At 39.4% G+C, this 27,185-nt stretch overlaps 3 protein-coding genes across 3 annotated transcripts; 1 reads left to right on the plus strand and 2 right to left on the minus strand.

The window, feature by feature from the left end:
• Nucleotides 1-1,439: 1,439 nt before the first annotated feature.
• Nucleotides 1,440-11,528, minus strand: PNN (pinin, desmosome associated protein). The gene is made up of 9 exons (XM_053944704.1): nt 11,297-11,528; nt 10,930-11,001; nt 10,198-10,266; nt 9,019-9,091; nt 8,841-8,935; nt 6,830-6,911; nt 5,064-5,219; nt 4,843-4,981; nt 1,440-3,822 (listed from the first exon to the last, which is right to left on the minus strand). Exons 1-9 carry the CDS (start codon nt 11,407-11,409, stop codon nt 2,537-2,539), a joined length of 2,085 nt encoding a protein of 694 aa, XP_053800679.1. The 5' UTR covers nt 11,410-11,528; the 3' UTR covers nt 1,440-2,536.
• Nucleotides 11,529-12,018: 490 nt separating this feature from the next.
• Nucleotides 12,019-17,240, plus strand: TRAPPC6B (trafficking protein particle complex subunit 6B). Its single transcript, XM_053944706.1, has 6 exons — nt 12,019-12,502; nt 12,585-12,652; nt 13,693-13,810; nt 15,264-15,347; nt 16,356-16,449; nt 17,063-17,240. Exons 1-6 carry the CDS (start codon nt 12,422-12,424, stop codon nt 17,092-17,094), a joined length of 477 nt encoding a protein of 158 aa, XP_053800681.1. The 5' UTR covers nt 12,019-12,421; the 3' UTR covers nt 17,095-17,240.
• A 764-nt stretch (nt 17,241-18,004) lies between these two features.
• On the minus strand, nt 18,005-26,189 carry GEMIN2 (gem nuclear organelle associated protein 2). The gene is made up of 10 exons (XM_053944705.1): nt 26,024-26,189; nt 25,421-25,505; nt 24,161-24,250; nt 22,111-22,170; nt 21,837-21,947; nt 21,211-21,255; nt 20,446-20,514; nt 19,049-19,159; nt 18,783-18,841; nt 18,005-18,460 (listed from the first exon to the last, which is right to left on the minus strand). The coding sequence occupies exons 1-10, from the start codon at nt 26,143-26,145 to the stop codon at nt 18,421-18,423; spliced, it is 792 nt and encodes a 263-aa protein (XP_053800680.1). The 5' UTR covers nt 26,146-26,189; the 3' UTR covers nt 18,005-18,420.
• Between the last annotated feature and the right edge of the window lie 996 nt (nt 26,190-27,185).

Genomic DNA, 27,185 nt, shown 5'->3' on the forward strand with positions numbered 1-27,185 from the left:
AAGTTGTCAGCTATTTTCATGGTCTCATTCCTATCCACAGCTCTGATATTGTTTCAGGATAAGAGATGGGGACCTTGAAGGAAAATGTAACAATTACTAGAAACACTACTGCTTTATGGTACTAATAGTACGTTACCATCTTACACTATTCCTGTAGTGAAATATTGATTGGAATATTTAGCTTTTAGAAAACTTCAGTTATCACACACTGACATTCATGTTACACTGAGCTGCTTAGATCTAGGAATCCTAACAATTAATGACACTGCTTAACAATGCTAATAAGTTTCTTCTAACAAACATTAAATTATCAATTACATCACCAGCTTTGTATGGAGCAACAAAGCTCCTGTATTTTCACAGTCAAAAATACATTACAGCTGGGAAATCCAGTCCTTAGTTCAGCGACTGGACCCACCATCCTCTTGTTTTCATAAACCCTGTTAACGTGTTGCTATGAAACAGTGGTCAGAAGATTTCCACAACTGACTCCAGTACCAGCCATTTAAACCTGTACAGTAAATGCTCTACAGCAGTGAATCACACAAGCTCAAAAGAAGAAATGTTAAAATTATTCAACATTAGAAAAAAAAAAAGTAATCAATTGAAAAAACTAAAATGGCTTCCAAAGGCAATTTGAAACCTGAAACTAGTCAAAATACATAGACCAGAAACATTTACTCAGTTATTCAGTATTAAGGTTTTTTTTGGTAGAACATTTTGGTTTAACATCTTCAATAAGGCATTTGAACTTTTTTTTGTCCTTCAAAAAAGACACATTAAACCACAAGATTCCCTGAAGGGAAGGAAACATTGCTGGAAAATACTGACAAGAATAAAAATTACTCTGTTGTAGAGAGACAGAGGCAGATAGGATATTGAAGTAGCAAATGGACTGAAGAGTCTGAACTCCTTGAGAAAGGGGAAGCCTGTGTTTTCCCACTGCCTATTTGTGCTGCACTCCATCCCTTACTAGACACATTTCTTGAAGTCATGACATTGAGCATTTCAGAACACGTAAATCTATCACTACTGTTGAGTTCAGATAAAAACTGACACACTCCAAGCTAGAACCTGGCAACCACCTTCTAGAAGAATGGGGTGTATATTGCATTTTGTATACTAAACCATGCTTATGTGTCCTTCCACACTGAAATCTTTCTAGGATTTCCTAGAAATCCTATGTGATTTGGCATATCAGATAACACAATTCTCTTCCTGTCAAAAAAGCATAGATTATAGCACTACAGTTTCATAGTCAGTTAATAGACAATTAAAAGCCTTGAGATTAATTTTGGGTACAGAGCTTGTAAGGTACAGCCATCTGCAATTACAATTCATACTTTAAATGTATGAAATGTATACTTTATAGTATAAATGTATACTTTAAAGGTAATACACCCGTTAATAGAAAAGATCATAGGCAATGAGAGAGTAAGTAATCTACAAAGCCACATTTATTTGCACATGTACAGAACAAAGCAACAGATGTTATTATTTTCCATACAAAATTATATAAAAACAGTATTCACCTTCATAGATAACACTATACCACCTTAGGTTTATTAAATACATTCAGAAAGCATTCTTGCACGCACACAACATTAGTATTAGGTAGTCCCAGGTAACTCCAACACTGCAATGTAATTATTCCTAGTGGTATGAAGGGATCAAAGATTAGTCTGCAACTAAAACAAAAAGAATCCTGGTTGAGAAGCAAGCTGAAGTCTTTCTTCCACTGGCCACCAAAACAAGGATCATCACTGAAGAGATTATCTGTATCTAGAACATAGATGCAAATACTACCAAAGCCCCTGCAGAAAGCAGGTAAGAGTGGTTTTCCAGACTGACTTCAGCTACCTTGGCCAGTGTTAACATTGCCATTTAATTACTGTTTGCCTATGGATAGGAAATTTTTATAAAACTGGAGGATAGGCAGAATTGACTAAGAGCTTGCAGTTACAGAAGAAAACAAGAAGTATAGATTCAAATCAATTACTTTGCCTTCCTACCCAGCACTGGAGAGATTATTTGCTTTACTAGGTCTTAAAATTCTCTTTCTTGCAAGGAATAAAGGGGAAAGGCAAAATTTTATATTTCCTGCAATGTCTTCCTATAATCTAAAAAGGGGAATTTAATTGTCAACAGGACATCTCAATTTATTTAAAATGCACATTTATTTCTACAAAAAAAAGTGTATGATACAGAAGAAATGATCACATCTACTTTAAAGGTTTACCTATTAAAATATACAGAGGATCTTAATGAGTACAGGATATTTAAAAAAAAAAGATGCAAAGGAGTGTTAATCTTTTATTTTTACATTTTCAGGAACTTCACATAATTTTGGTAAGTAACCTTTTACAAAATTATGTAAAAAGTACAAGAATGCCTGGTAAACAGTCTGCATTTTTCCAAAAGATTTTTTACAGCATGCAATTCTTAAGGCAGCCTTCTCTTCCTCCTTACAAGGAATCCTTTCACTCAAATAATCTTCTGCTGCAAAGATTAGACTAAGGAAGCTTGGTCTCTTCTGTTAACGCCTTTTGTCTTTCCTGTCTGATTTACGGTCTCTTTCACTCCGTGAAGTTCTCTTGCCTGACCGACTACTTTCTGATATAGATCTCTTTCTGTCAGACCTTGAACTTTTATCCTTTGAGCTTTTAGTATCTCTACTACCACCTTTTGAGGACTTGTGACTTCTATCTACTCCCGAAGCATCCCTTCGCTTCCTGTCTGTGCTCCTTCTGCGTTTTCTATCTCTGTTATGCCCTCTGCCTCGGCTTCGACTTCTACTCTCACTACTGCTAGAGCTACTGCTGCTACTGTCCCTGCTCGTACTCCCACTTGTAGTGCTGCTGCTGGTGGAACTGCTCCGACTGGAACTGCTGCCAGTACTGGAACTACTTGCACTGGTAGTACTGCTTGAAGTGCTACTGCTACTACTGCTGCTGCTACGGGTATGACCAGTTTTGTTTCCTGCCCTACCCCTGCTTCTACTCCTAGTCTTACTCTTACTTTCTGCACTTGGTGTCTGATTCTGCTCTGCCTGGGCTTCAACCACCTTTACAGACACCACAGCATTTTCATCCTTGTCTGTCTGGGGCTCTGTATCCTGAGTGGACTGAGACAACTGAGGTGATTGTGCTAGTGGCACAGACTGTGGCTGAGATAGAGCCTCAGCCACAGATTCTGTTTGAGCTTCAGGTGTCTTCTCCTGTGTTTCTTCAAGTTCAGCATTATTTTCTGTTTTGATACCTTTCTCCTTCTTGGGAGAAGGAACATTACACACTTTTTCTGGCTGAGCATCACATTCTGTTTCTGGTTCTATTTCTTTGCCATTTTCATTTTCTACAGGTTCTACACTATCTGCCTCATTCATTTCAGCCACATCCTGCTCATTATCCACAGGCTGAATGTTTTCACTTTCCTCTTTTACAACTGTGATCTCCTCATGCTGACCATCCTGTTGCTTGTCATTCTCCCTCACCTCAGTAGGCTCTTCTACTTTCATCTCCATGTCATGTTTCTGCTCATCCTCTTCCTGTTCTTTTTCTGCATCACTATGCCCTGAACCTGAACCTATTTTTCCCTTTTCCTCCCCTACCTCCTCCATTTCTACATCATTGTGCTGATTACCTGTCTCCATCTCTTCCACCTGCTGAGCCACCTTACCCTCTTCCTGCTCCTTGTTCTGTTCTTCCTTCTTTTCTTCATTCTGCACCTCCTGATGTTCTTTTTCCTTCATAGATTGTCTTCTGGGTCTGGCCTCCATTTTGTTAATCTGCTCTGCAAATTCATTTCTCCTGCTTTCAAAGAGCGCTAGGGAATAAATGTATAAATAATTGTTAAAATAATCTACAGACACTGAAGTCTACCTACCCTTTAACTGTGAGCTAGTAAATTATCAAATTGTTCAACTTATAAATACTGCAACCTTGTTCTTTCTGAAGTAGCAAGCCATTCATGCATAATGAAAAAGACTGCTAGTTACCTTAAGAAAACAAAGGGGAGAGTAAGCTCAGCTGAGTATTCGAACTGTAAATCTAAGCCGTAAATCTAAACTAACACAAACTTTTTGACTTCATTAAAATCAAACCAACCAACAGAGTATCAAAATAACACCTTAATTTCCTGGTATTTACCTATTAAGGTTATACTTCCTAAGGCAAACAAAAGACAGGAAAAATAAGCAAAAACCTAGCTAGGTATTAAGAAAGCTTAATTACTGTAGGCTATCCAGACAGGTGAGCTATCTTCTCTTACCCCCCAGCCCCACAAAATGAAGAAAAGAGCCTAAGAAAAAAACAAACCAATACATTCTTAGTTTAATAAAAAAAGAACAGTAAGACTACCATCAATCGAAGCATTTTAAATTGTTCTCCAAAAGAAAAATAATCATCCTGTGAAACAGAAATGAACACACATTGAGGAAAAAAAAAATCATCAAAAAGTTCTAATGCTATGCTTAAGAAAATACTTCTCAAATGCTTTGTAAACACCTGCAGTTCCTTGCATCTTCACAGAATCTGTCTTTTCAAAAATGACGTTGCTGCACTTGGATACATCTGGGTACTAAAGTTAATATAAAGGGCTATTTTAAACACATACCTCTGAAATTATGCATACGGATCTTTTGACTTCTTGTAAGAGAATCAAATCCCATTCAATATAAAAATAAGTCACTGAAAGAGTAATTTCCACTTATGATGAAAACTCGTGTAAGAATATAGTTTGTCCTAAGCATGAAATTCATGTATTTAAACAGAGACTTAAAATAAATTTGTATGGCAAACAAAGGGAGGCAAGAACAAGGACCTTTGTATCACAAAGACCACTTACCATTCATCTTTTTCTGTGACTCGTCCATCAGCTTCTGCGTAGCAGGACACATTCTGCCAGGTATGTAGAATAAATGAGGTTTTGTCTTTGTTCTTATGTATTTAATTATTTTAGCATTATGTTCATTCCATTCTTCTTGCTGAGAAATGAAAGAAAATAACCCTGAGATACACAAGAATAGTTTAAACAAGAGAAAGATCAAAAACAAAAGAAAAACTCACCAACTGAGCAAGCTCAACCTTTTGCTCCAATAACCGCAGCTCTGTCTGTTTAGCACGTCTTTCTTCAAACAGTTCTCGCCTCTCATTTTCAACTTGCTTTCTCTCTTCTTCTGCCTGCACTTCAAGTTTCTGTTCAATTTCTTGTCGTCTCTTTTGCTAAAATAAATTAAATACAATTTTAATTTTTTTCTACATCAAGAGAAAGTATTCTAGTTTGATTCACTTAATAATTTTTGATTATTTACACCGTTAAAGGTGTTCCTAAAAACACATTAGGAAAGACCTCCTAAACTACAGCTAATGGAAGAAAAGAGTGTCACTGCTTGCTAGCACCTAATTTTTTGTTAATTTAACTATATAGTTAGGGGCCCTGTGAATTCCTGTGTGCTTTACTATCTTTCAGTCTGGACTTAAATTTTCAATATAAGCTTCAACAAGTTGGGTTTTTTTCCCCCAATGGCAGAAAAATAAAAGGAATGTATTTGAGGTATCAGGGAAATCAGGTAAATTTCCCACTTGGGAAAGAAAGAAATAAACTCCTCCAGAACCAAATGAGGGACTGCAGACTGGTGTTTGTGACCAACAAAAATTTGATTGTGGACACTTCCAGTATATTAATTGCTAATTATACATATTACTACTATCCAGGAATACCGTTTGTATGCCCTAGACTGCCATGTGCTCCGATTGTACAATAATTGTCAATAAAAAAACAGAATTTACTGCCTGGACAACAAAATAGCTGTGTTGTAAAACTCCTCAGGCCTTGACTTTGATTTATAGCAAGTGTACATGCATGAACAAAAAAAGATCTCCATATGGATTCTCAGAAAAATTTTGCAAGGAGCGGTACCTCCTCAAAGTCTCTTTGTGCAAACACATACTGCTATAAATTAGACAGGGGCTCCATGTTTCTAGACCATCCTGATAAACAGCGTTTTGTTTGAATGCAAGCAGGCAAAAGTGAACTTTGGTCTTATGTGCCACATGACAAGTTAGGTAAACCACCCAAATACTGCATCTGAAAGTAATCAACACCAGCACTGTGAGTCAGCTCTGCAGACACTATACAGAAAATGTTTTAAGTTTAAATCTATCTGCTTCAACTGGACTGCTGAAATTTGAACTTTAAAACAGTTTTTAATCTAAAGGTTATTAGAGTTAACTGAATAACCCATTTAGTGCAACAGTAAACAAATACCATAGCCTTCACAAATTAAAAGAGAATAAAGTTACCACCATCCCATATACAAGTTTTTTGAAGTACTCACTAAGCTATGCAAAGCCTTTGCTTCAGGATAATCACACATTTATTTATTAAAATCAGAAATTCTGGTTATCTGTACTGGAACAGAAAATGCATTTTTAGACAGATAGCCTAACCAAGCATAGATTTCTGTATACTTGGTTATAATTTAAACATCTGGAACACACCAGGGTAAGCACTGCTTCATCAATACCGCATCACTATTATTTCCAGAAATAGCCTTTGACCTCTTAAATAGTAACCCGATTAAATTCCATTTAACATTGCCTCTTTGTTTCCACAAATGTCAAAAACAGGGTTACAAAGTCATAGTAAGAACAACTTTTCTGCCTCCTACCCTCATTCCCCTGAACTGAGACAAACACAAACCTACAAGCACTCTCACTACTTTGCTGCACCTGCAACCTACACCATAGGGAACTTTCATTCTTACTTGAAATAACTTAACCAAACAATTTTGCTTTATTATTTACAATCTGATAGAATTTAAAGTAATTACCCTCTCAGTAGCAATAGCAACTGTGGACTCCTGTTTAAATTTTTGAAGAGTGCCCATCAACAGGCCAAATATACGTCGATTCCTGAAAAAAAAAACAAACCCACAACAAAAAAAATTTGAGATTCAGTTCAAGTACTAAGATTTTTATTTATATAAATAATCAGAGAAACTTTCCACCTCAAGGATACTTATTTTTAAAGGCCCAGTAGTACCCAAGGCCATTAGCAATAGAAGACATACTGACTGTGCCAGCAGTCCAGGATATAATTTACAGTGACGTATCATTTTGCTTACAAGTAAGACACAACTCTTATGTGTAACACAGAACAGCTAGCACTGGCAAAACTGGAAGCCTGCACATTTTTCATCTGTAAATAATAATACTAAGGAAATATTTTTAAAAATCTTGAAGCAGAGAATACTGAAGAAAAAAGTCAAGTAAATACAGTGTGAGCTGTCAATAAGGGAGCAAACTGGGTTTTCTAAAAAGCATACACTCCCCTCTCCACAATCTGCTTGGACTATGAAAGGAGAAATGGAGCCACAGGGGAGTGAAAGCTTATCTGTCAGAATTGCCCAACAATGAGAACCTCCACTGTGGGATGAAAACAGAACTGCTCGCATCCAATTAGGTGTTGTTTTGAGAAAAATAAGTAAAATACTTCAACAAATTCCTTTCTTCTGAGAAAGAACTAGTTTCTTGACTTTCACCTTCAATTTATTTTAATTCAATCCCAAATTAAGTCTTTACAATATGATGCAGACTTTTTTATTTGCCTTGAACCTGATAAAGGGAGAAAGGAAATGCTACTGTCTTCCCTAAGTACCACTCTATTACAGTGGCACAAATCTCCCCATGGAAAGGTAGAAGTATATTAAATAATAGTAACAGCAACAGATAAAAATTGAAAGCCAGAGATCACTAAAAGTGCATTTGTATATCAATGGCATCCCAGAAGACTAAGCAAAATCAGAAGTTCAGGGGATGTTGTCCTCTTAAAGAACCTCCCTCCACCACAATTCATAGACTAACACTGCTTTTCTCATCTCCCTAGAGACTACTGAACTGAAAAGCAGTACAACTACAATTTTGAGGGAACAAGCTTTTAGTGCCTGAAGCTCTAGGAAGTTCAGGAAGAAGTTTGGAAGTCTCCCTGTGAGGGAAGCAATTAGAACCTAGTAATGGAAGACTCTAAGTGGGGTTATAACTAAAAGAAGCAAGCGAAGTGCCAGTTTTCTGTGCCAGTTGACCTGTGGGGACTTAGAAGATTTCTATAGTTCCTTATTCCAGTTATAATTCTTCTGTTTATTTGGGGTATAATTACTACTACACCAGGTGACTTGCATTCTGAAGTAGACAGGGTCCAAGAGGTCGAACATAGCTGCAAATTTGATTTTCCAATACCTCTTACCAATAGAGCTGCATTTCAATTAGAATTTCAATAGCCCTAAGAAAAATAAAATATACAGAAAAGGAGATATACATAGGAGGAATCTAAAAAGCAGTAGGCGAAATGAAGGCAAGGCTGTACACACAACAAGAAGTCAAAGTAGTACGAGAAAAGAAACATGATGGAACTGTTTCATTTCAAAAAAGAGGCAGAGGGAGCAAGGAACCATATTCAAAACCCTATTTCAACCAACAAAATAAATGATGAGCCAAGACAGCTGTAATAATCCAAGACATTAAGCAACTAATAAAGCTACTGTCTTACTCAAACGATATTTCTGTCTTACTCAAACGATGTTAAAACACTAGCACTAGCAAAACTGCTCCTGTAGGTGGCCTGAAAAGTAGAATCCATGTCAGTTATGTGAATAATGCACATGCTGCTGCTTGTGAAGTATCTTCAGAGAACACTTTTAAAATTAAATTTTATACCATAATGGTAACTCTCCAACATGATCTTTGATCCACAACAGCTTGTGTGCACTATCTTTTAAATCAAAAGCTACTTTCTATGGTAGAACCCAAAAGTATCACATTAGTGTAAAAGAGACTTCTGCATACCTTTGTTTTCCTTTTTCATCCATATTTTGATCTTGTATAAGGTCTCGACGTGTTCGCTCTTTGGAGGTAGCAACAACAGAAGATGGCAACGCTGGCTACAAGAAAGAAAAACAAACTACTTTGTTCATCATGTTGCAGGTAGGTTTCTTCTTGCACAGCTCCATTTACTATATATTACCTTTTTAATATCATCATCTTCTGCATCGCTTTCTTGGCGTGATTCTCTTCTTGTCCGACGTTCTCCACCCAGCCTGAGGAAGAAAGCCAGTGGAGAACATGTATTTTGGAGAAAATCTATTCCAGCATGAGAAAAATATAAGCATGTCTAGTCAGAAGAACCAACACTTTGGTGAAAATCTCCCCACTGTTCCAACAACCAGTAAGTAACATTGTACAGACAGAATCTATTGTTGGTAAAAATCAATGACACAGAACAGTTTAAACTGTAATACAAATTGTAGAGTAATAATAACAGAAGAATCTGCAAATACCATATTTGACGTTTTAAAATACATTTGGAATTTATTCTTTTAAATGTTTGTGCTTTTCCAGAAACCTCTAAAATGGCTACTGGTATAAAGGGATCACTAGACAGATTTAAATGCATTGACATGGAAAGGTTGATATAATTTCTTAAACAGGAAATACTGTTCAAGTTACCTACCAAATACCTATTGGAGAGAGGCAGAGGGCTTATCACTTGAGACATGGATGAACTAAGGCTTTAACAAAGAACAACTTAAAATAAATAATTTAAATAAAATAAATCCTAAAATAAATAACTACAGTTGAAGTTGTTTTCAGCTTTGTAGCAGAGCACTGTCCTGTTTCCCAGCTTCATTTTCTGCTAACTCAAAAATTCCAAAGTAAGCTCTACTTTGGTCAAGAACTACCACTGCACATCAAGTGCCCACAGCACTTAAGTTCACTATTATCAGTCACATGTGATGGATTTGCAACCAGATGTGAAAGCTCAAAACCCAAGTCCATTGTCACATTGCCTGTATTCAATTTATTGAACAGGTCTCAGTCATAATTCAATTTTTGTTCACTGTAAACAAATGTCACAATTAAGAAGAATGTAATATAGCAGACTGTATGCCAAATAAAACAAAAAAATTACAAATATCTTTGTATTGCTATATCTTTATATTATTGCTACCATCTTTATGCTGCTCTAAGGTATGAAAAAGATTTCACCGTGTGATTTGCTATCACCCAAGTTATTCCCAAAAAGTCTTTAGTAAGTAATCTCCAAAGAAGACAGTGAAAGTCCCCAGTTATTACAAGTTTTTGGTTTACTGCTACAAATTCTCATTCAGAAAAGCAAGTTGGCTGCATTAGTTTTTGCACTCACCTACTGGATGCACCTTCAAGATCCCTCTGTTTGGCTGGGGGTCCTCCTCCACTATCCGAGAATCCACGCCTAAAAAGAAAACACTTGTGATCTTAGAACAAGTTAGGTTAATCGCTGGAGCACTTCAAGTGTGCACAATTTAACTATAATTTTGCTTTATGGTCCTGATTAAACATAAATTTTACTCACCTCTATCACCATTTACTGTTAGCACTGCAGTGAAATGTTCTAACACACTGCTTGTGAACCATCTAATTTAACCTTGAATTTCTACACTCGTTTAACTGAGTAGCTACACTGTAACAAGCATCCTATCGTGTTCAAATAATCTTACCTGCAGTAATTTTCAGGATCTGGTTTTATCCACATGTGTTTTAAAATCCTTCCTAGAGCACATATCAGTTTTTTAATCAGCAAGTGACTGATTTTGAACGATTTCGAAGACAAGGTCCCAGCCACCACATAATACCTCCCTTCATTTTGACGTTTCCCCTTATTTTTCAGCCTAACGGCCGAGAAGGTCGGGAAAAAACACCCATTTAGACTTGTAGCACCTCAAAATGAAAAGGCACGTTAAACTTAACCCCCAAAGCCCTGCAGGGCAGCTCTGGCGCTCATTCAAACAGCACCGCAGCGATGAGCGGAGGCAAACGAGGGACACGCGACACTCAGCGCAACGGCACGAAGCACTGCCGGGGAAAGGACGGCTGAAACTCCACTGTCCGCTCTTACCTTAGCAATAAGCTCCCACGCCCTCTACCTCCACCAGGGCCTGCGAGGGCTAACAGCCTGTTTTGAGGGGGCCTGAAAGAGACGGTAAGCGCTGTCAGTGGTGCCTGCCCGGCCCCCGGGGCGCCGTTGTCCGCCCGGCCCAACGGGCCTGCGGCCGTTCCGCCCTGTGCTCCGCGGCCGTGCCCCACCCCCACGGGGCAGAGCTCCCCGACCGCCGCCGCAGCAGCGGAGCGGGCACGGCCCGCAAGGGACGCGGGGATCCGCGGCCGGCTCCGCGCCGCCCGCCCTGCAGGCCCGACGTGCGCCCCCCCCGCCGCCCGGCCCTTCCTTCGCGGTACAGCGGCGCGCCTGGCGCTCCCCGCCTCACCTCACATCATTGGGGTCCCGGCCCGTGAGCTTGCGGATATTCTCGTCCACGTGCTTGAGGCTTTCCTTGGCTTTCTCCAGCTGCTCCTGCAGCGCGCGCACCGCCACCGCCATCCCGCCCGCCGCGCGGCCTGGCCGGGCCCCGCGCGAGGCAGCGCTGGGAAACAGGGGGAGCAGGCCCCGCCCACCCCCGTGGCCGCGGGCCCGGACGGCGCAGCCAATCGCACCCCGGCGGCCCCCTCTGACCGCCAATCACCGGGCGCGAGATGAAGGGACACGCCCCCCAGGGCGGCTCGCCAGAAGGGGTCACCAATCACAGAGCCCAGGGGCAGACTGGCATCCCGGCCGCCCAACAGAGCGCAAGGCTCTGCTCGACGAATAATGAAGGAACCGCCGGAGTGACATGACACAGAGCTAATAAGAACTCAAATGTCATTTCCTTGTAGCCCAATCAGAAAACCACTTCGGGGCCGCTTGTTCCCACCCACCCGGGACACATCCTGCTTTCCCGCTCTCGATGAGGCCGAGAAGTCGGCACGCTCGGGACTCAGGCGAGGGCCAATCACCGCTGCGCTACCAGAGGCGCCTGTGCCCGGCGAGCCAATAGACGGGGGCGTTACTTGACGCTGGCTGCGGGGGCGGCCTAGCGGGCGGCGCGTGCCGGGGCCTCTCCTGCCCTCACGTCCCGCCCGCAGCGGCGTGGCAGGGAAGCTCCGCACTGCGCGTCAGTCATGGCGCCCGGGGCGGCGGCGAGGCTTTAAACCACGCTCTTCCCCGGCTGCAGCCGACGTCGCTCTGGGGCTCCCCGCGGTAGGCAGGGGAGGGCACGGGCGCTGTCTTGAAGGCAGTGACACAGGCGCGCCCCGCCTGGCTCCAGCAGTAGCGTGGGCGGGGCAGCTCCGCAGGAGGGGCGCGTTTGATCCCCGGCTCCGGCCCTTGCTCAGGACCCTGCGCTGCCGGTAGCGCCCGAGTCCGCAGACTCTGCAGAGCCTTAACGCGAGAGCCCTTTTCCCAGAGCTTCTCCTGCGGGGAGAACCGGCCCGGCCCACACTCCTGGGCCCGTCCGCCTCGGCCGGGAGCTCCCGCGGGTGGCCGGGCCCGCCCGGAAGGGGCGGCGGCCCCGGCGATGGCGGACGAGGCGCTGTTCCTGCTGCTGCACAGCGAGATGGTGGCGGGGGTGTACCGCGCCGCCGAGCAGGGCGAAGGGGTGAGTGGGGCCGGGGCCGCCCCGGGGCCGTCCGGCAGTGGCCGGGGCTGATGCTCCGGCCGCGGCGCCTTGTGTCTTGCAGGAGAACGGGCGCTGCACCACCAAGCTGGAAAGCATGGGCTTCCGCGTCGGACAGGGGCTCATCGAGAGGTGAGTCCCAGCCGGGGCCTGGCAGCCGCTGCTCCTTCTCGGGGCTTTCACCTCGCCCGAACAAAGCACACCTGCCCGGGCAAAGTGTGGTGGTTTGGCTGGGCGGAGATTGCGTTCCTCTTACCATCAGTTGTTCTGGCATCTCCTCTTTTCGTATCTCATTCTTGTGGGGACTTGTGTTTGTGTATCACGGGACAGTTTTGGAGTTTGTTGTTTTCCTAGTGCTTCCCGTCATGAAAACCGAGACAGGGTACATGGTTACTTTTAATACTTACAATTATCTTTAATTCTACTTTGTTTGCATGTTTCCTGCGTGTGGTACTTCTAGTTCCTGCTTCATTGCTTTTCTGATTTACTTCTTAAGCATAATTTTATGATTGGCGCTTACTCGATTTCGTTTTTGTAAAGTGCTCTAAGCCCTTGCGACTCCGCGACTGAGCAGCTCGGGCCCTTTGGGGACCGGCGATGCAACTCCAGCGCCCTTGTTCCGAGGTCATGTGGAGACTCTTTGAGTTTCTGAAGTCATGCTTTTGTTGAATAAAGTGGTCCTTTAGTGTCAGATAAAGACCCTCAAGAGGATAAAGGGAGAGAAATTTGAAATAAGCAAGAGAAAGAAGTCCTTTCTGAAAAATGGGAACAAGTTTTATATGCTTGTTCCTATGTTAGAGCTCTTTTGCCTAATTGAAAAACTTCCACGAAGTAGTATAGGTGTGAGCATTTTGTTTATCTTTTGTTTAGATACCTTGTTGAAGATAAAACTGATGGAGCACTTTCCACCTTTCTGTATGTCAACTGTGTTTGATAATCATGGAATTAAAACGATATTCTGCTATCGTATTGCAGATATTAAGATAACATTTTGTTGCTCTTAAAATACTTGATGAATGGACAGTGAGGCTAGAATGGTACTGTACGATGGTTGGAAAACAAATTTCTATAATAACCTCAGAAATTATGTTGTATAGTACCATTACAATTTTTTTCTATGTTTAATTGGTCAGGTTATGTGTGCCACCATTATTGATATATTTCTCATTTAGGTTTACAAAAGACACTGCCAGGTTCAAGGATGAATTAGATATTATGAAGTTCATTTGCAAAGATTTTTGGACAACGGTATTCAAGAAACAAATAGATAACCTAAGGACTAATCACCAGGTACTGATGCTGAAGATTAAGATTTAATTTAGAAAGTTGGTGAGAGTTTTGAGTTGCTAGTGCATTTTTGGTTTTTCTTGGTCTAGAATTAATTACCAGATGAGAAACCCAAAATGTTCCGTATTTGTTTTGTTTAAAAAGCGCGTTTTTCAATATTCATATTATCATGTAGCTTTAGAATACAATTTAATAATTGCCTATGATTTATTGCCTCCCTGTTTGAAAAGATTAAATGCTTTGAATTTCATATGCACTGTTGCAGTGTGACAGAAAGGACAGTAATGATTACAGTTGATAAACATTTAAACAAGAACTTTTTAATCTGTCTCTTAATAAATGTTAGTAAAAAAAACAGTGAAAAAGTGATGTTACTCTCTTAATATTTATTTAAATAGAATAGCTACAGCTACTTTGAAGAATGTTAAGAGTTTTCAGCAGTTGAGACAGTTGTAATCTATTGAAAATACTTGTATAAGCAGCAGTGGAGAAACTTCTCAGATTTGCATGTTGGTGACATTGCACTGTATCCATGTGCTTTCCTATATCAACAGCCAGAGTTCTTAAAGCCAGATCAAAATAACTCGAGGAGCCATTTTACTAGAGTAAAAAATCTTTTTCCTAATTGAATCACTTGGTTTTCTTATGGCCATTTCCCTGTTGTGTCAAATTGGGAAGAAAAGAATTTGTACAAGGATTGTGCCAAACAAATAGGTTTTATTTTACAGTGACTTAATTAAGTAATAAGAGATAATTACTACTTTAGAAATCTGGGGGTTTAATTCAACAAAGTTGTAGTATTGAGCTTAAGGTCTTAATTGTATATGCAGCCTTAATTTAAGTTCAAGGCTTGTGAAATTCTGAAGTAGCACAGTAGCAAGGAAATTAACGTGGCTGGTGTAGATAAAGCTGTATTGTGTTTATACTTAATTTATTAAGATGCATATTGTTGCACAAAATTGTATTGTCGAAAACACCAGACCTTTACTTTGATTGTCTGCTGGATGTTGTTGCCTGTACTGCTATTAAGAAAAAGAATTCCCACTGAATTTGAGAATAAGAATAGTGATGTCAAAACCCAATGAAGATGGAGATTTGAATGTAAAAATCAGTACACATTTGCTATATTACCAAAGACTTTGTAGTATGGAACTATTTTTTCAGATCACTGGAAGGACTCTTCCAAGAAATGCACATAAACATTTTTAGGGTTAACTGATCGTGTTATTATCTAGGTTTTTTTTTTTTTTTGTATACTCACAATTAAGCATATTTTCTTATGATATTCCTTATAAGTAAATAATACAATTTAAACTTAAGTCACATATGCCTTAATCTAAAATTTTATTTTTCAACCTGATATATTTTATTTACAAATCAAATCAGTTTACAGAAAATGTGGGTTTTATTTTACTGCACATTTAATTAAACTTCTCAATTTTTTCTTTTTAAACAGGGTATTTATGTCCTTCAAGACAATAAATTCCGTCTCTTGACACAAATGTCTGCAGGAAAGCAGTATTTAGAACATGCACCAAAGGTACCCTTCGATTTTATGTGGGGGAGGGTCTACCAGTTTCATTTTAATTACCTTGATCTATTAATAACTTTAAATTTTGTAATTAAGTAGATACAAACTCTTCTAAAGTGCACCTAAAGATATGCTTTTAGAACCTATGTGCATTTTAGAAAGGCACCCTGTTTTAGAACAGTGGATTTGATTTATAGTTCAAAAAATGGTCATGGTTGTTGGGAAACTTGCTGCTGTTACACTTGAGTTACTTCATGGTGCAGATGCTTGTCTGCCACTACCTGCCACTGTCACACAGATTCTTTCTCTTTGGGAAGCATGTGTTTTCAGAAACTTTCTTTAAAATTCCCAAAACACATTTGGAAGATGCTATTTGTTACATAAAACAAGCTTCTGAGATGATGTGAATGTTCAGAAAGATCTTCTGCCAGTTAAAAATTGTTTTGAGTGCAGATGCTGAATTATGGTAATAGCTCTGCAGAACCTATCGTAGAGCACTTTGGTTCAGCTGGATTAAAAAATGGGACATTAAGTTCTATTTTATGGTTTCTTCATTCTTGATGTTAGTCCTCCCAACTGGCTGCTGTCTTTGGGATTTTGTTTTTTTTTGGTGTTTGGTGAAATACTTACTCTATTCTGCAACACATATTTTAAGTATCTGCACGTGCTTGTATTCTAAGGTATGGCCTGCACAAGAATGCTGTCTTGGACTGTTTCTTCTTACCAGTTGCTAATTTTAGCCAAGTCTTGGGAATAATGGTTTTAAGGATATTAAGTTCCTACAGGTTTAATGGAAAGAGAAGGTGACTCAAAATACTGCCTCTAATGAGAACAATCTGTGTAGTAAGCTCCACTCTACCAAATACTGGAGCTTTCATCTATTAGAGACTTGACAAAGTCTCTCAAAATCTCCATGGTTTTCTGTTGTCCAAGTATTGTGTTCTTGAGTACTTGTTTTCAATCTTTATCAACAAGCTTCTCTGTTGACACTCATTTGAAGTACAACTTTTTATTTAGTATTTAGCATTCACCTGTGGACTAATCAGAGGAGGCCTATCAAATCTGGGAATAAAGAGTATTGTAACAGCTGAAGTTTCTTCAATGCCTGCATGTAAGTAGTACTTGGAGTATTCAATTATTAGCTCACTTGGTAACTTTCCTGACTGACTGTGTTGCTGTTATAAGCATTTTTCAAGGTGGGATTTGTTTGAAGCTGCTGGGCCATAGGAGCCCATGTGAACTTCTGGCTATGGCTTGCTACTATATCCTTTAGTGTTTAGAAAATACTGACAGAGGATAAGCCTCCATGATGTTGAGTGGAAAGCAAAACTAAGAAGTTGTATTTACATTTAGAAGCATCAGACATGTAAGGATGTGTGTCCAGAAGGTTATTTGCACAAGTGAAGCTCTTTCTCTATAGGAGTCATTAAGGATGTTAATAAGTGAAGACCATTGTAACTACATAAGCTGCTCCATTAAAAGTTTCCACAGATTTAGCACAAAACTTCTGTTATGTGGGAAATGGTCACCTTACAGGAAAAAAGAAAAGCTGTTTAGCATGGAATTAGAATTTAAATGTTAAATTTAAATAGTGGCTTAACCGCTTACAATTAAACTGTAAGATTGAAATGTTCCTTACTATTTCTTTGAAAAAAAATTTACAAGAAAATAATTACTTGGAGAAATAATTCTAATGGTAATAATGTGATCTGCTTTTCCTGCAGGTAAATTTCAGGTGATGATACAGAAGATGTAGAGCACATTCAAATCTGGATATCTACTTTAAAAAGCCTTTGTATGTGGACTCAGTATCTTGGCTCAGTCTTGTATATAACATGTAAATTATAGCAGTGTGCAGCACAATTCCAAAATATATAATAAATGCTCATTGAAATAACTTAACACTATGCTTGTGTCTTGGTATGAAATTTATTCTATACTAAAGTAATAATTGATACATGGTAAAACCCGTGTACTCTATATATTCAGCAAAACATTTCAATTACCAAAAGAGCCTGGAAGACCAGAGACGGAGTTTGAGAACAGAAAAATCAAAATCCTGACCAAGACTAAATTTGAATAAAAAACAAATGCATGTTGTGTTGCCTGACTAGAATGCCCAACTGCTATCTTTCCCCCTTCACTCTGAACTGGGAGGCAGCGATTGCTTTTGTATTTCTTCGATGCAGCCCGGTAACATGTGAGCTAACAGCTCACACATCATTAAAAATATTAGGCGGAGACTTTTGTAGGATTGTAGCTTGGGGCAGTAGAAGAAAACTTGTTTTTACATAGTTCATCAGTTTCTCCTGTCCCTAAAACTACCAATTGTTCATTGTCAGAATGATTTATGCCTAAGGTCATCTATACTGGCCAAAGAAGGAAATTTATTCCACCTTGTTGTGCATAAACTCAATATTAATGTAGTTGTTTTTAATTGCTAGCTACAGTTTACTTCTGTAATGTACTACTCAAAAAGTAGTAATTGTTTACGTTTTACTGAAACAATTGTTTCAGTAACATGCTGGCTATAGTTGAACTGCTAAGCAGTGCTAAAGCTTAGGCACTAAAACTTGAAAAAACTCATTCTGCCCTAACTCTAGATTTCTATAGTAAGGCTGCCATTAAATATGGACTAAGAAAACCCACACTGTTTAAGAACAGTCTTTAAAATCCTTTAGTTTTATTAAAAAAGTCCTCAATAAGTCTGTTAGAAAAAGAATAATGATTTGTAATGTAACCTCAGACTTCCCCTAATAGCAGTGTCCATAGATTACTCAGATTGTAGAAATTTCTAACCAAGAATGTAGTTTACAAAGACAGGAGCTTGAGAGAGGATGCTGGACACTTCAGTTACACTTTACAATGATGGTGATGATGGTATTTGAGTTTTGGAGACACTGACAATCTCAGCTAAAACTCAGCTGATGTTATTCACAGCTGTCCCAAATGCTTTAGGGTGAGGGTGGTCTGAAGGGATTGTGTAATACTTCAGGTCTCAACAGTGCAGTGTCTTGCTATTAACTCTGATAATGCTGTTTGTACTGTGGCAATGAAAAATACTGCATGTTCTCAAAACAGCCTAGGAAGGCTCATCAGCCAGGTCACGTTGATCAAAGTACCTAGGAATGAAGTAGAGCATGGTAAGAAACATCCAATGCAACATATTTCTTACTTCAAGTTGTCCAACCCATTGCTTTCTAGCTCATCTTTTAGTGTTTCTGTCATAATTATGGCTTCATGGTTCAGGGGGCTCATCCGAAGACAGGAATAAGCTTACTTTTCTCTTAGGTATATCTTAGATCCTTTCAGCTAAGTATATTTGCTGCATTGGCCCAGGGTACTTTTATTGACTTTAACTTTTAAAAGGATTTAGGTTAGTAAAAATAATCACACATTTATGCTGGACATACATTACTGGTTGAGGTGTATAAGTTGCCGTACCTACTAACTAAGCAGATTATCAAGTTCAGAGCTGATATTTGTTCTTCATTCTTGCTCTCCTGGAAAAGAGAGAAATATTACAGCAATTCTTTTGTTACCTGTGTCAAATAGAGAAGCTGTTACAAGTTATGTTACATGTATTGGTAGTCTTCCCTTCATTCTCAAGCAAACTTAAGATGTAAAAAATTTAATTAAGACTTCTGAAAAATGATCCTCCTTACCTGCTAAATTCACCAAGTCCTCTGCAGAGTTATATTAAATCTTACCTCCAGTGCCCTGACTTCTGAACATCGTCTTGCCAGCTGTCGAATAAGAGAGTGAGCTTCAGGTAGCAAAGGTTTTTCAAGGCATGCTAACAGTGCATAAAACCATCTACCCTGTGAGGATTCAAATAACAAAGTTTTAATTCTGAGCATTTCCTTGAAGATTCAAGCAATTCATGTTCTATAGAGCAGAACTGAAGTGTAGGTCTCAAAACAAAACTGCATTCAAGTGCTATATGCAGTAATTGAATTTTCAAAACCACATTAGACACTACATGGTAGAGCATTCTGAGTCTCTAGATAAGATTCTTGTGAGCACTACTCCTGGGTTTCCTGGCTTTTTTTTTGAATGCTGGCCAAGATATAAATTATTACAGATGATGCTATTATACTCTGAAGGAAGGATTATTTTAGTAATATCTAAACATTATTACTTGGCTATTAATGTTTAACTTCACAATCTGTGAAAAAACATTCCTGAAGACTGAATGTATGAACTCAGATCTTTATGGAATTAGTCGTTCGATCTGCTTTAAGATTTGCACCACTGTGAAAATACGTCCTTTGAGTTTTACATCTCTGAATTCTACTGCATTCTTAGAAACCTAATTTCTGGTACCAGTGCAACTTCATAATTTAATCACAGTGTCTAGTGGCCTTCATTCTGGGACATAACCTCAAAGTCGTCGTGCACATTCTCTGCAACATATATACTGGTTAAAAAGAAAACAGTCTTCTATAGGAAAGGACAGAACATTAAAGGTCTAAGTGACTGAGAAAAAAGAGTGAAACTATGATAAGCATAATGTAATTTTTTGTTACTCTTTTGCTTTGTAGTACTGAAGGAGATGAGAGGCATCCACCAAGGTCTTCTGTAGATATGGAGCCGTTACACAGCTGGTCAATCTAGCTGTGGCCAAACTCTATGCCAATGTGGCCTGTTAATCAGGAGTTCTTAGTAGGTTTGATTTTTCACCACGTGAATGCAGCTAAGCTTTCTGGTCTGTGCTTCATGTGGAAAGATTAAATGTGTCTTTGCGCCTCCAAATTAAACTGGAGGCAAATAGTGTGCAGCACTGTGACCTCTCTCCTCTCCTAAACCTTAGTACTCATTAAACCTCGTTGGCTTAAATTAGTAGGGCAAGTGATACAAAGGAGGGGGGGGGAGTTTGGGTAGTACTTTTTATGTCTGTATCTGTTAAGTTTTATAATTTTAGCCTTCCAAAAACAAATGTGAATGCTTATTTTAGTAATCTAATCAAGAAATCTAATCAAGAAAGATGATACAACCATCTAGAGAACTCTTTGGAAAATTAAAATAATTTAATAGAAAATTGCAAACAATTTATTCATTGTTTAATGCATTCATGTGCAAGTAGTTAGAATAATTTAAAAATTACCAGCTCTGGAGTAAATTTTTTCTCTCCAAACCAGCTTATCAGGTATTCTAAGACACTGGTTACTGTTGCCTTCAAAAGAGGAACAGAAAGAGACAATATAGTATCTGCAATGTTTTGTTTTGCGCTCTTCTACCTGAAGGATTTTATTATATAAAAAGTATTTTTACTCCACAGTATTTATTCCAGTTTGAAGTTACATGTAAGGGTAAAGTAAGTGTTAAAGTACCACTTTTGGAAAGAACTTTGTATGAAATGAATTAACTGTTTGTGTTAATGAAAAGTTATGGATAAGTAGCTACAGATTAGGAAAGAAGCATCACACTGACTGGTTGGTTGTGTATAATGCTGGCGAGTGGGAAATTTAGTAAAGGAAAGGTACGTGTGGTTCTCCTAGCCTTGCAATGTACATAGAAGTTCACAATCAAATGGAAGGAGTGCACTTAAAACACTAAATGAGAAATTTAAAAACATTGTAAAGCATCTATTGGGGTATTCAGCAAAAATTCAAACATTAAATGTGCTATAGAGAAACTACAACAACAACAAAATACTTTCAGAACTAGTAATGAAAAATCTTTGCTCCTAAAGTTATTTGTAGGTGAATGTGAGACAACAAATACATATTTTCCTTTTGAGTGTACAATTAATAGAATTTGTAATAACTGCCTACTCTAGGCAAAGAAAAATAGGTAAGCCTTCTGTAACAGAACATGAGAAATAATGATTTAGGCAATGTCATTATATGATTCTAAGAGGTAGGCTTACCTGATTCATCCTGCTTACAATACTTAGCAAAGGGGGAAAGCCCACCTGAAAAAAAGCAAGTTGGAAAATGCAAACATTATCACAAACATCTTTGTTCTAATTTAGAATGTACTAAGATTTTAATTTGATGTTCAGACACTTGTAGTGATTTGAAAGTCTGTTCTGAGCTTTGAAATTTATTAAAAAAGTATCTTCAAGAAAGTTGAAGGTCCAGTGAAGTATCAGAGCACCTTGCTTCTACTGTTACTTGTTAAAGTTTTGATTTTTCAAAATGATGTAGTAAAGAACATGTTTGTAGGGTATCACATAAGAGGAGTGTAACCACATATCACTATGCAACAAAACACTAAAGCAGACTATGAAGAAAGCTTCTATTCTGTTCAGTGAGAGCAAAGTAATGACTTTAGCTGATACGAGATGAAAGAACTCTTCCAATTTTGACTGAAGACATAAACTTAACTCCTGCTTCACTTAGTTTCTGCATAAAAAGAATGTACACTGGGACTTTCTAGGCTTACCAGAGCCTACTTGCTATTTGGCACAAAGTTGTAATAAACATTAAAATTGTTTCTGGCAGGTAGTCTAGAAAATAGCTGCTGAAAATTAACTAGAAGTCCTATACTCACCTTCAAGTAATCAATTCCTAAATTTTCATTATCAGATAGTGCATCTATTTCTGAGTATACTCTTTCCCCAAGGCAGAATTTCTTCCAGCCTTCTTCATCCTCTGATTTTGGCTGAAGTAAATAAAAGTAAATGTAAACTGTGTAATACTGTTATCTTGAAGACACTGGAGGAAAAGCTTAAATTATTACACGCAACTTGCAATAAAGCAAGATTAACTGTGAATTCAATAACTGGGAAAACAAACCACAGAGCACTGTTATGAATTCTACTCACCATAGTAACATTGCTGTCCAAATGTTGTGACCGCCAGTGATTCCTGTGCTTGTTCAGGCTCTGAGTAATTAAAAAAAGTCAAATCCCAGTTTAACGCTGCAGTTATTTTATCCTAGCCACAAGGGCTTTTCATTATTCTTAAAATGTATGAAAAGTATATCTTATGACTTTCTATAAATCAGTAGATATATAGCCAGCACAACTGGCTAAATATTTCCCATGCCTCTTAGCAGAAATGTAATTAAGAATTTCACGCTGGGATTTTGGAAGTAATGTTAAAGGTGAAGGCATTTTGAAGTCTATTACATAAGGTTAAGCTGATGCAGTAAGCTTTAACAGTCTTCTAGACTTTTCTTGTTAGAACAATCTTAAGAAAAAGCCCGGTTTGAGTTAATCCAAAAGCATACATAAAGCCAATATCCTGTTTCCAACAGTGGTCTGTATCTCTATCAGAGGTCTACAGAATTGTATAAAAGAAGGCAAGTGTGGTTTCTTATCACATTTCTACCTGGCAGGAATTCTGTGTAAGACAAATTGGCCTGCTTAACAGTTACTTGTAGAGAGCTGTAAATGTTCTGTAGCAGAAGGAATTTATCTTCCACTCCAGTTGTTCCTGTAGCTGTATAAAAGACCACTAAAAATGCTCTAAGTAACAGCAGCTGATGCAGTGGTTGAACAAGTGAATTCTGATGCTCTTTTTTGGTTTTAAATACTTTTTAGGATAGTCTCATATTTCACAATGTTAATTCTGGCACAGATGAGAAGACAATTGATTTGAGCATAAAAGAAATACCTATTCAGTGAATAAGCCTTTAGATGTCAGTCTCCTTAGTTCTGCTAAAATCTTAGACTATGCCTAATATAGCCTCACAGAAACAGGGGTAGCTCAATTACTGTTTACAATGTAAATGCAGTAGTACAGATCTCCCCCATCACTTGTGTGAGGACAAGAGGGGGAGATGTTGGAATCCTAAATTTTCCTCCCTGAAAAAAACACAGTACATGAGCTCATGCAGAGTTCAGTGCTAGAGCAGCTCCTAGCTGGTCACACCTCAGTACTTGAGGTACTCCTACAATGCAGTATCAATGCATTGTAAATGCGCTGTCTGCAGCACTGGAGTCACAAATGACCTCTACCTATATTTTTATTATATTTTCAATTCACCCTGTTTGAACTGTGCATAGAGAATAGCAGAATCATAGATTTGGCTTGGAAGGGACTTGCACAGGCCACCTAGTCCAACCCCTCCTCCACAGGTAGGGCTATCTTCAACTAGATCAAGCTCAGAACCCCATCCAACCTGACCTTTAGTTTTTTGAGGGATGGGGCATCCACCCCTCTCTGGGCAACCTGTGCCAGTGTTTCACCACCCTCACTGTAAAAAAAAAATTCTTCCTTATATCCAGTTGAAATCAACCCTCCTTCAGTTTAAAACTTTAGCAAAGCTTAGCTGAACTTAGAACCTTTACCCTTTGAGACTGCTTAATTTTCTGTTCTTGTTGTGTTATTTCAAGCAGGGTGCAAATGTTTCAGGAAAGATGAAAGTCTGTGCTAACTCTACAACCTTACAAATATGTTTTACCAAATCAGTATGTCTCCTCATAATGGGTTGCCACCTCTGTCAACAGGTTCCTAAATGGACTGTATGAATGGACTTTATGAAACTCCTGATGGGTTAGAATCCACTTTGTTCTTAGTTAATGTTGAGTTCTGCAGAACATTTCCTGCTAGCACTATGTTTTAATATAACTGCATAACATCATAGGGGGTTTTGTCCTTCCTCAAGTATGCCTTATCATTTAATCTAAATACAGACATATTTTTGTTGAAGGAGAATTTCTTAAATGTGACTCTCAAGAGTTTTGTCAGAGGTTTAAAAGCCACACAGTATATGCTCAATTAGCTTTCAACAACTCAAAACACTTGCCTATAAACATCTATCCTGCAACAAAATCACAACACTTCTATACTAGATATAAAGTTATCCCCTGTAAAGCACACATATGTTCTATCTAGACTGTGCAGGACCCCTCACAGACTGTCTTGTACCTGACGAACAGCTGAGAAATTGGCCACTTGCTGCTGCTGCCACTTGAGTGTTGGAGAGTATCCTTCAGGGGCAGGCTGACATCCAGAAATCTGAGAAAACACTGGCAATAATTATAATGTAAAGAGAGCATAAAGAAGAATCTTTAAGAACAAGAGAATCAGTAAATGTTTACTGTCAGGTCAACAATATCCTTGAACTCTTTATCTAAGAAAGGTAATTTCATGACCACATCCAAGGCTGATTTAAGATTTTGGTTTAGACAATTTTTTTTTGTTTTTCTCTTCTCATATGTACATAAGAAGGAAAACTAAGTGTTCAAAATAAATTGTCAAAGAATTACTTCAGGTCTTCCTTTCAGCAATTGTTCTGCTTTAATCTCCCTGCTCATAAAAAGAAGGATGCTGTTCCCTTATCTGGGACAGATACTATCAATCTTAGGCATTCTACCTGTCAAGATAGTAAGCTGAGGAAGACAGAAGACGATAAAACCATCTAGAAAATTAAGTTTGATAGTTAAGTACATATAACCGCTTTAAAGATTAGCATGAAAGGGTTATTAAACAAAATCTTTCTACAAGTGTTTAAGAATGTCACTACAAACAGATGAGACAGATGAAGAGAATGGCTACAGAAGTTACAAAGTCATAGCAGGATTAGAAACTTTCTTTGAGAAATCTAGTAGTGAAATTTCAGATTACATCGTTGTCATTGGAGAAAGGCAAACTATTTGAAAGTAGATTAAAAACCAAGGTGGCAGGGCAATGCAACAACAGAAGAATCTGTTTCAACAGTAGGGAAAAATTCCAATAAAATATTCCTTCCAAAAGGAAAGAAGTGGTGCTAGAATTTCATCTAACTTTAGTAAAGCTTAGCTGCCCTTACTACCCTTATGCTAAATACGGACTTAAACCCAAAGACCACTATGTATATGTTTTTCTTCTAAAATTTATGCAGGTTTTATGATTAAATAATTATAAGATTTAATGCAACATTTGATTTCCTCACACAGTAAAAGAGTCAGCTGTGTATCAAATAGTATGGGGATTATCAATTTAATCAGTTAGAATACTGCTGTTACCCGGCAGTTGAGCAGGGGTTTCTTCAAACACAGACATTTAATTCTGCAGATGCTTTTAGAATCTAGCAGTACTATTCAGTTATGCCAATGACTCCCCCAAAGTAATACAAACATCATTATAGTAACATCTCTCCCGGCTTTTTTTTTCCCTCTCAAAACGTGTAAAAGCTCTCAAACTTACTGAAATGTTTACTGTCGGCTTCTTCTTCAATTTTCTGGGATCTATTTGCGCCACGACAACGTCAGGACATCGAGCTGCTTCAATCCTACAAAATAGAATCAAGTGGGCTGCATTTTTTCTTTCATATAACAGGTCGATATATACGAGATGTCTTTGAAATACTCATGAAATCATGGAGGGACCAATCAAAACCATTGAGTCCAACTCCGTGCACACGACAGCCCTGTGCCCGAGGGCGCTGTCCAAATGTTTCTCGAACTCCGTCATGCCTGGTTTTGTGACCACTGCCCTGGGGAGCCTGTTCAGTGCTCAGCCACCCTCTGGGCGAAGAACCTTTTCCTGATATCCAGCCTAAACATCCCCTGACACGGCTTCATGTCGTTTCCTCGAGTCGTGTCTCCGGTCACGAGAGGGAAGAGATCGGTACCCGCTCCTCCTGCCGGTGTGTAAAACACCGACTATGCCGGCGAAGGGCAGCACCGCACGGCCGCCCTGGTGCGCCCGGACACGAAGCCCGGCCCGGGCAGCATCGGCTGCCGCGCCGCTCTCGCGGAGAGTTGACGGGCCCGGGTCCGGCCCCGGCCCGACCGCCCCGCCACTCACTGGACGCGCTTTAGATACTCCTGGGGCGTCCTGGGAGGCACGGTGGGATCGAAGTCCTCGGCCAGGTCACAGTCGCCCACGGGCAGCAGCCGCGGCATCAGCTCCTCCAGGCCCGACTCCATGGCCGCGCCGCCCCGGCGGCAGAGCCCGCCCGGCTGCCGCTGCTCTCGCGAGAGCGGCGGGGCGGGCCGGCAGCGCGCGGGGCGGCGGCGCTCCCGCGGAGCCTCGGCCCGGCGCGCTCTCGGGCCGCCGTCTGAGCTGGGCGTCTTGGTTGCCCTGGAAACCACCGGAGGGGAATAAAGGAAATACGGCCAAAGAGCAGTGGCAGAAAGGGGTTTGCCAATTCACTGCCCATCAAACTAGGCCTATTTTTGTGGTGAATAGGTGTAAACCTTTAATAACTTCCTTCATTAGGCTCTGTGCCATTATTCTAACACGCTGTAGTTTTTGCCAAAGATTCTTTAAAGCTCACCCATTAGTATGCTCTTATTTTACCTGTGACCACCCAGTATTCGTAATATTTGTCCCTTCCTTGAAATGCTTTGAGATCTGTGGTTAAAGTCAGTTATATAGAAGTTAATGATTATAAATTTACACAGAGTTGCCATTCCGGAAGGGTCAATGCGTGAGTTGTTGTTGTATGAGTTTTTCTGAAGACCATAATGTGGAAGCATCCACATGTCAGAAAGCAAGGTAGCATTTGCACAAAGGGGCATTGTTTCCCAGGTATGATTAAGAGCGGAAGGATGATGCTGTAATTGTTTACATTGCATATTATGAAATTCCTGTTACACAAATGTCCATCAGTATATTATCTCTCTGATTAGTTCTGCATGCAAAGTCTATTTAGATCTAATATTTCAGAGTAGTTTAAGATACTTCTGACATAAGTTAAAAAAAAAAGCAATGTTTTCTTTTTAATCCCCTGCAAGTCTATATTTCAGTACTTCTGAATAAACATCTGCCTTAACTCCTCCTCTCCAATGGCTTTTGTTTGTTTTAAGGTGTTTCCAAAAGCACCTACGTGTACCAGGGACTTTTTTTCCTGAAACCCGGATCTAACGTCCTAGTTGAGTATGCAACAATTGCAGTCACCACTCGAAATAAAACTTGCCTACTTAAGCCTACAGTGATAACTCTGGAAAAGCTGATGATCAAGACA

This window comes from Vidua chalybeata, chromosome 6 (assembly GCF_026979565.1).
Source record: "Vidua chalybeata isolate OUT-0048 chromosome 6, bVidCha1 merged haplotype, whole genome shotgun sequence".
In the NCBI taxonomy this organism is placed as follows: domain Eukaryota; kingdom Metazoa; phylum Chordata; class Aves; order Passeriformes; family Viduidae; genus Vidua; species Vidua chalybeata.

What these genes read in the sequence shown, in the direction of transcription:
- TRAPPC6B (XM_053944706.1), top strand. Translation starts at nt 12,422, where the DNA reads ATGGCGGACGAGGCGCTGTTCCTGCTGCTGCACAGCGAGATGGTGGCG. An exon ending in GGACAGGGGCTCATCGAGAG is followed by an intron (nt 12,653 to 13,692) that starts GTGAGTCCCAGC and finishes TTTCTCATTTAG; the next exon opens with GTTTACAAAAGACACTGCCA. An exon ending in ACCTAAGGACTAATCACCAG is followed by an intron (nt 13,811 to 15,263) that starts GTACTGATGCTG and finishes CTTTTTAAACAG; the next exon opens with GGTATTTATGTCCTTCAAGA.
- GEMIN2 (XM_053944705.1), bottom strand. Translation starts at nt 26,145, where the DNA reads ATGGAGTCGGGCCTGGAGGAGCTGATGCCGCGGCTGCTGCCCGTGGGC. An exon ending in TTGTAAGCAGGATGAATCAG is followed by an intron (nt 20,515 to 21,210) that starts GTAAGCCTACCT and finishes CCTCTTTTGAAG; the next exon opens with GCAACAGTAACCAGTGTCTT. An exon ending in ATAATCTGCTTAGTTAGTAG is followed by an intron (nt 18,461 to 18,782) that starts GTACGGCAACTT and finishes CTTCATTCCTAG; the next exon opens with GTACTTTGATCAACGTGACC.
- PNN (XM_053944704.1), bottom strand. Translation starts at nt 11,409, where the DNA reads ATGGCGGTGGCGGTGCGCGCGCTGCAGGAGCAGCTGGAGAAAGCCAAG. An exon ending in CGGGACCCCAATGATGTGAG is followed by an intron (nt 11,002 to 11,296) that starts GTGAGGCGGGGA and finishes CGTCTCTTTCAG; the next exon opens with GCCCCCTCAAAACAGGCTGT. An exon ending in GTCACAGAAAAAGATGAATG is followed by an intron (nt 3,823 to 4,842) that starts GTAAGTGGTCTT and finishes TTTATTCCCTAG; the next exon opens with CGCTCTTTGAAAGCAGGAGA.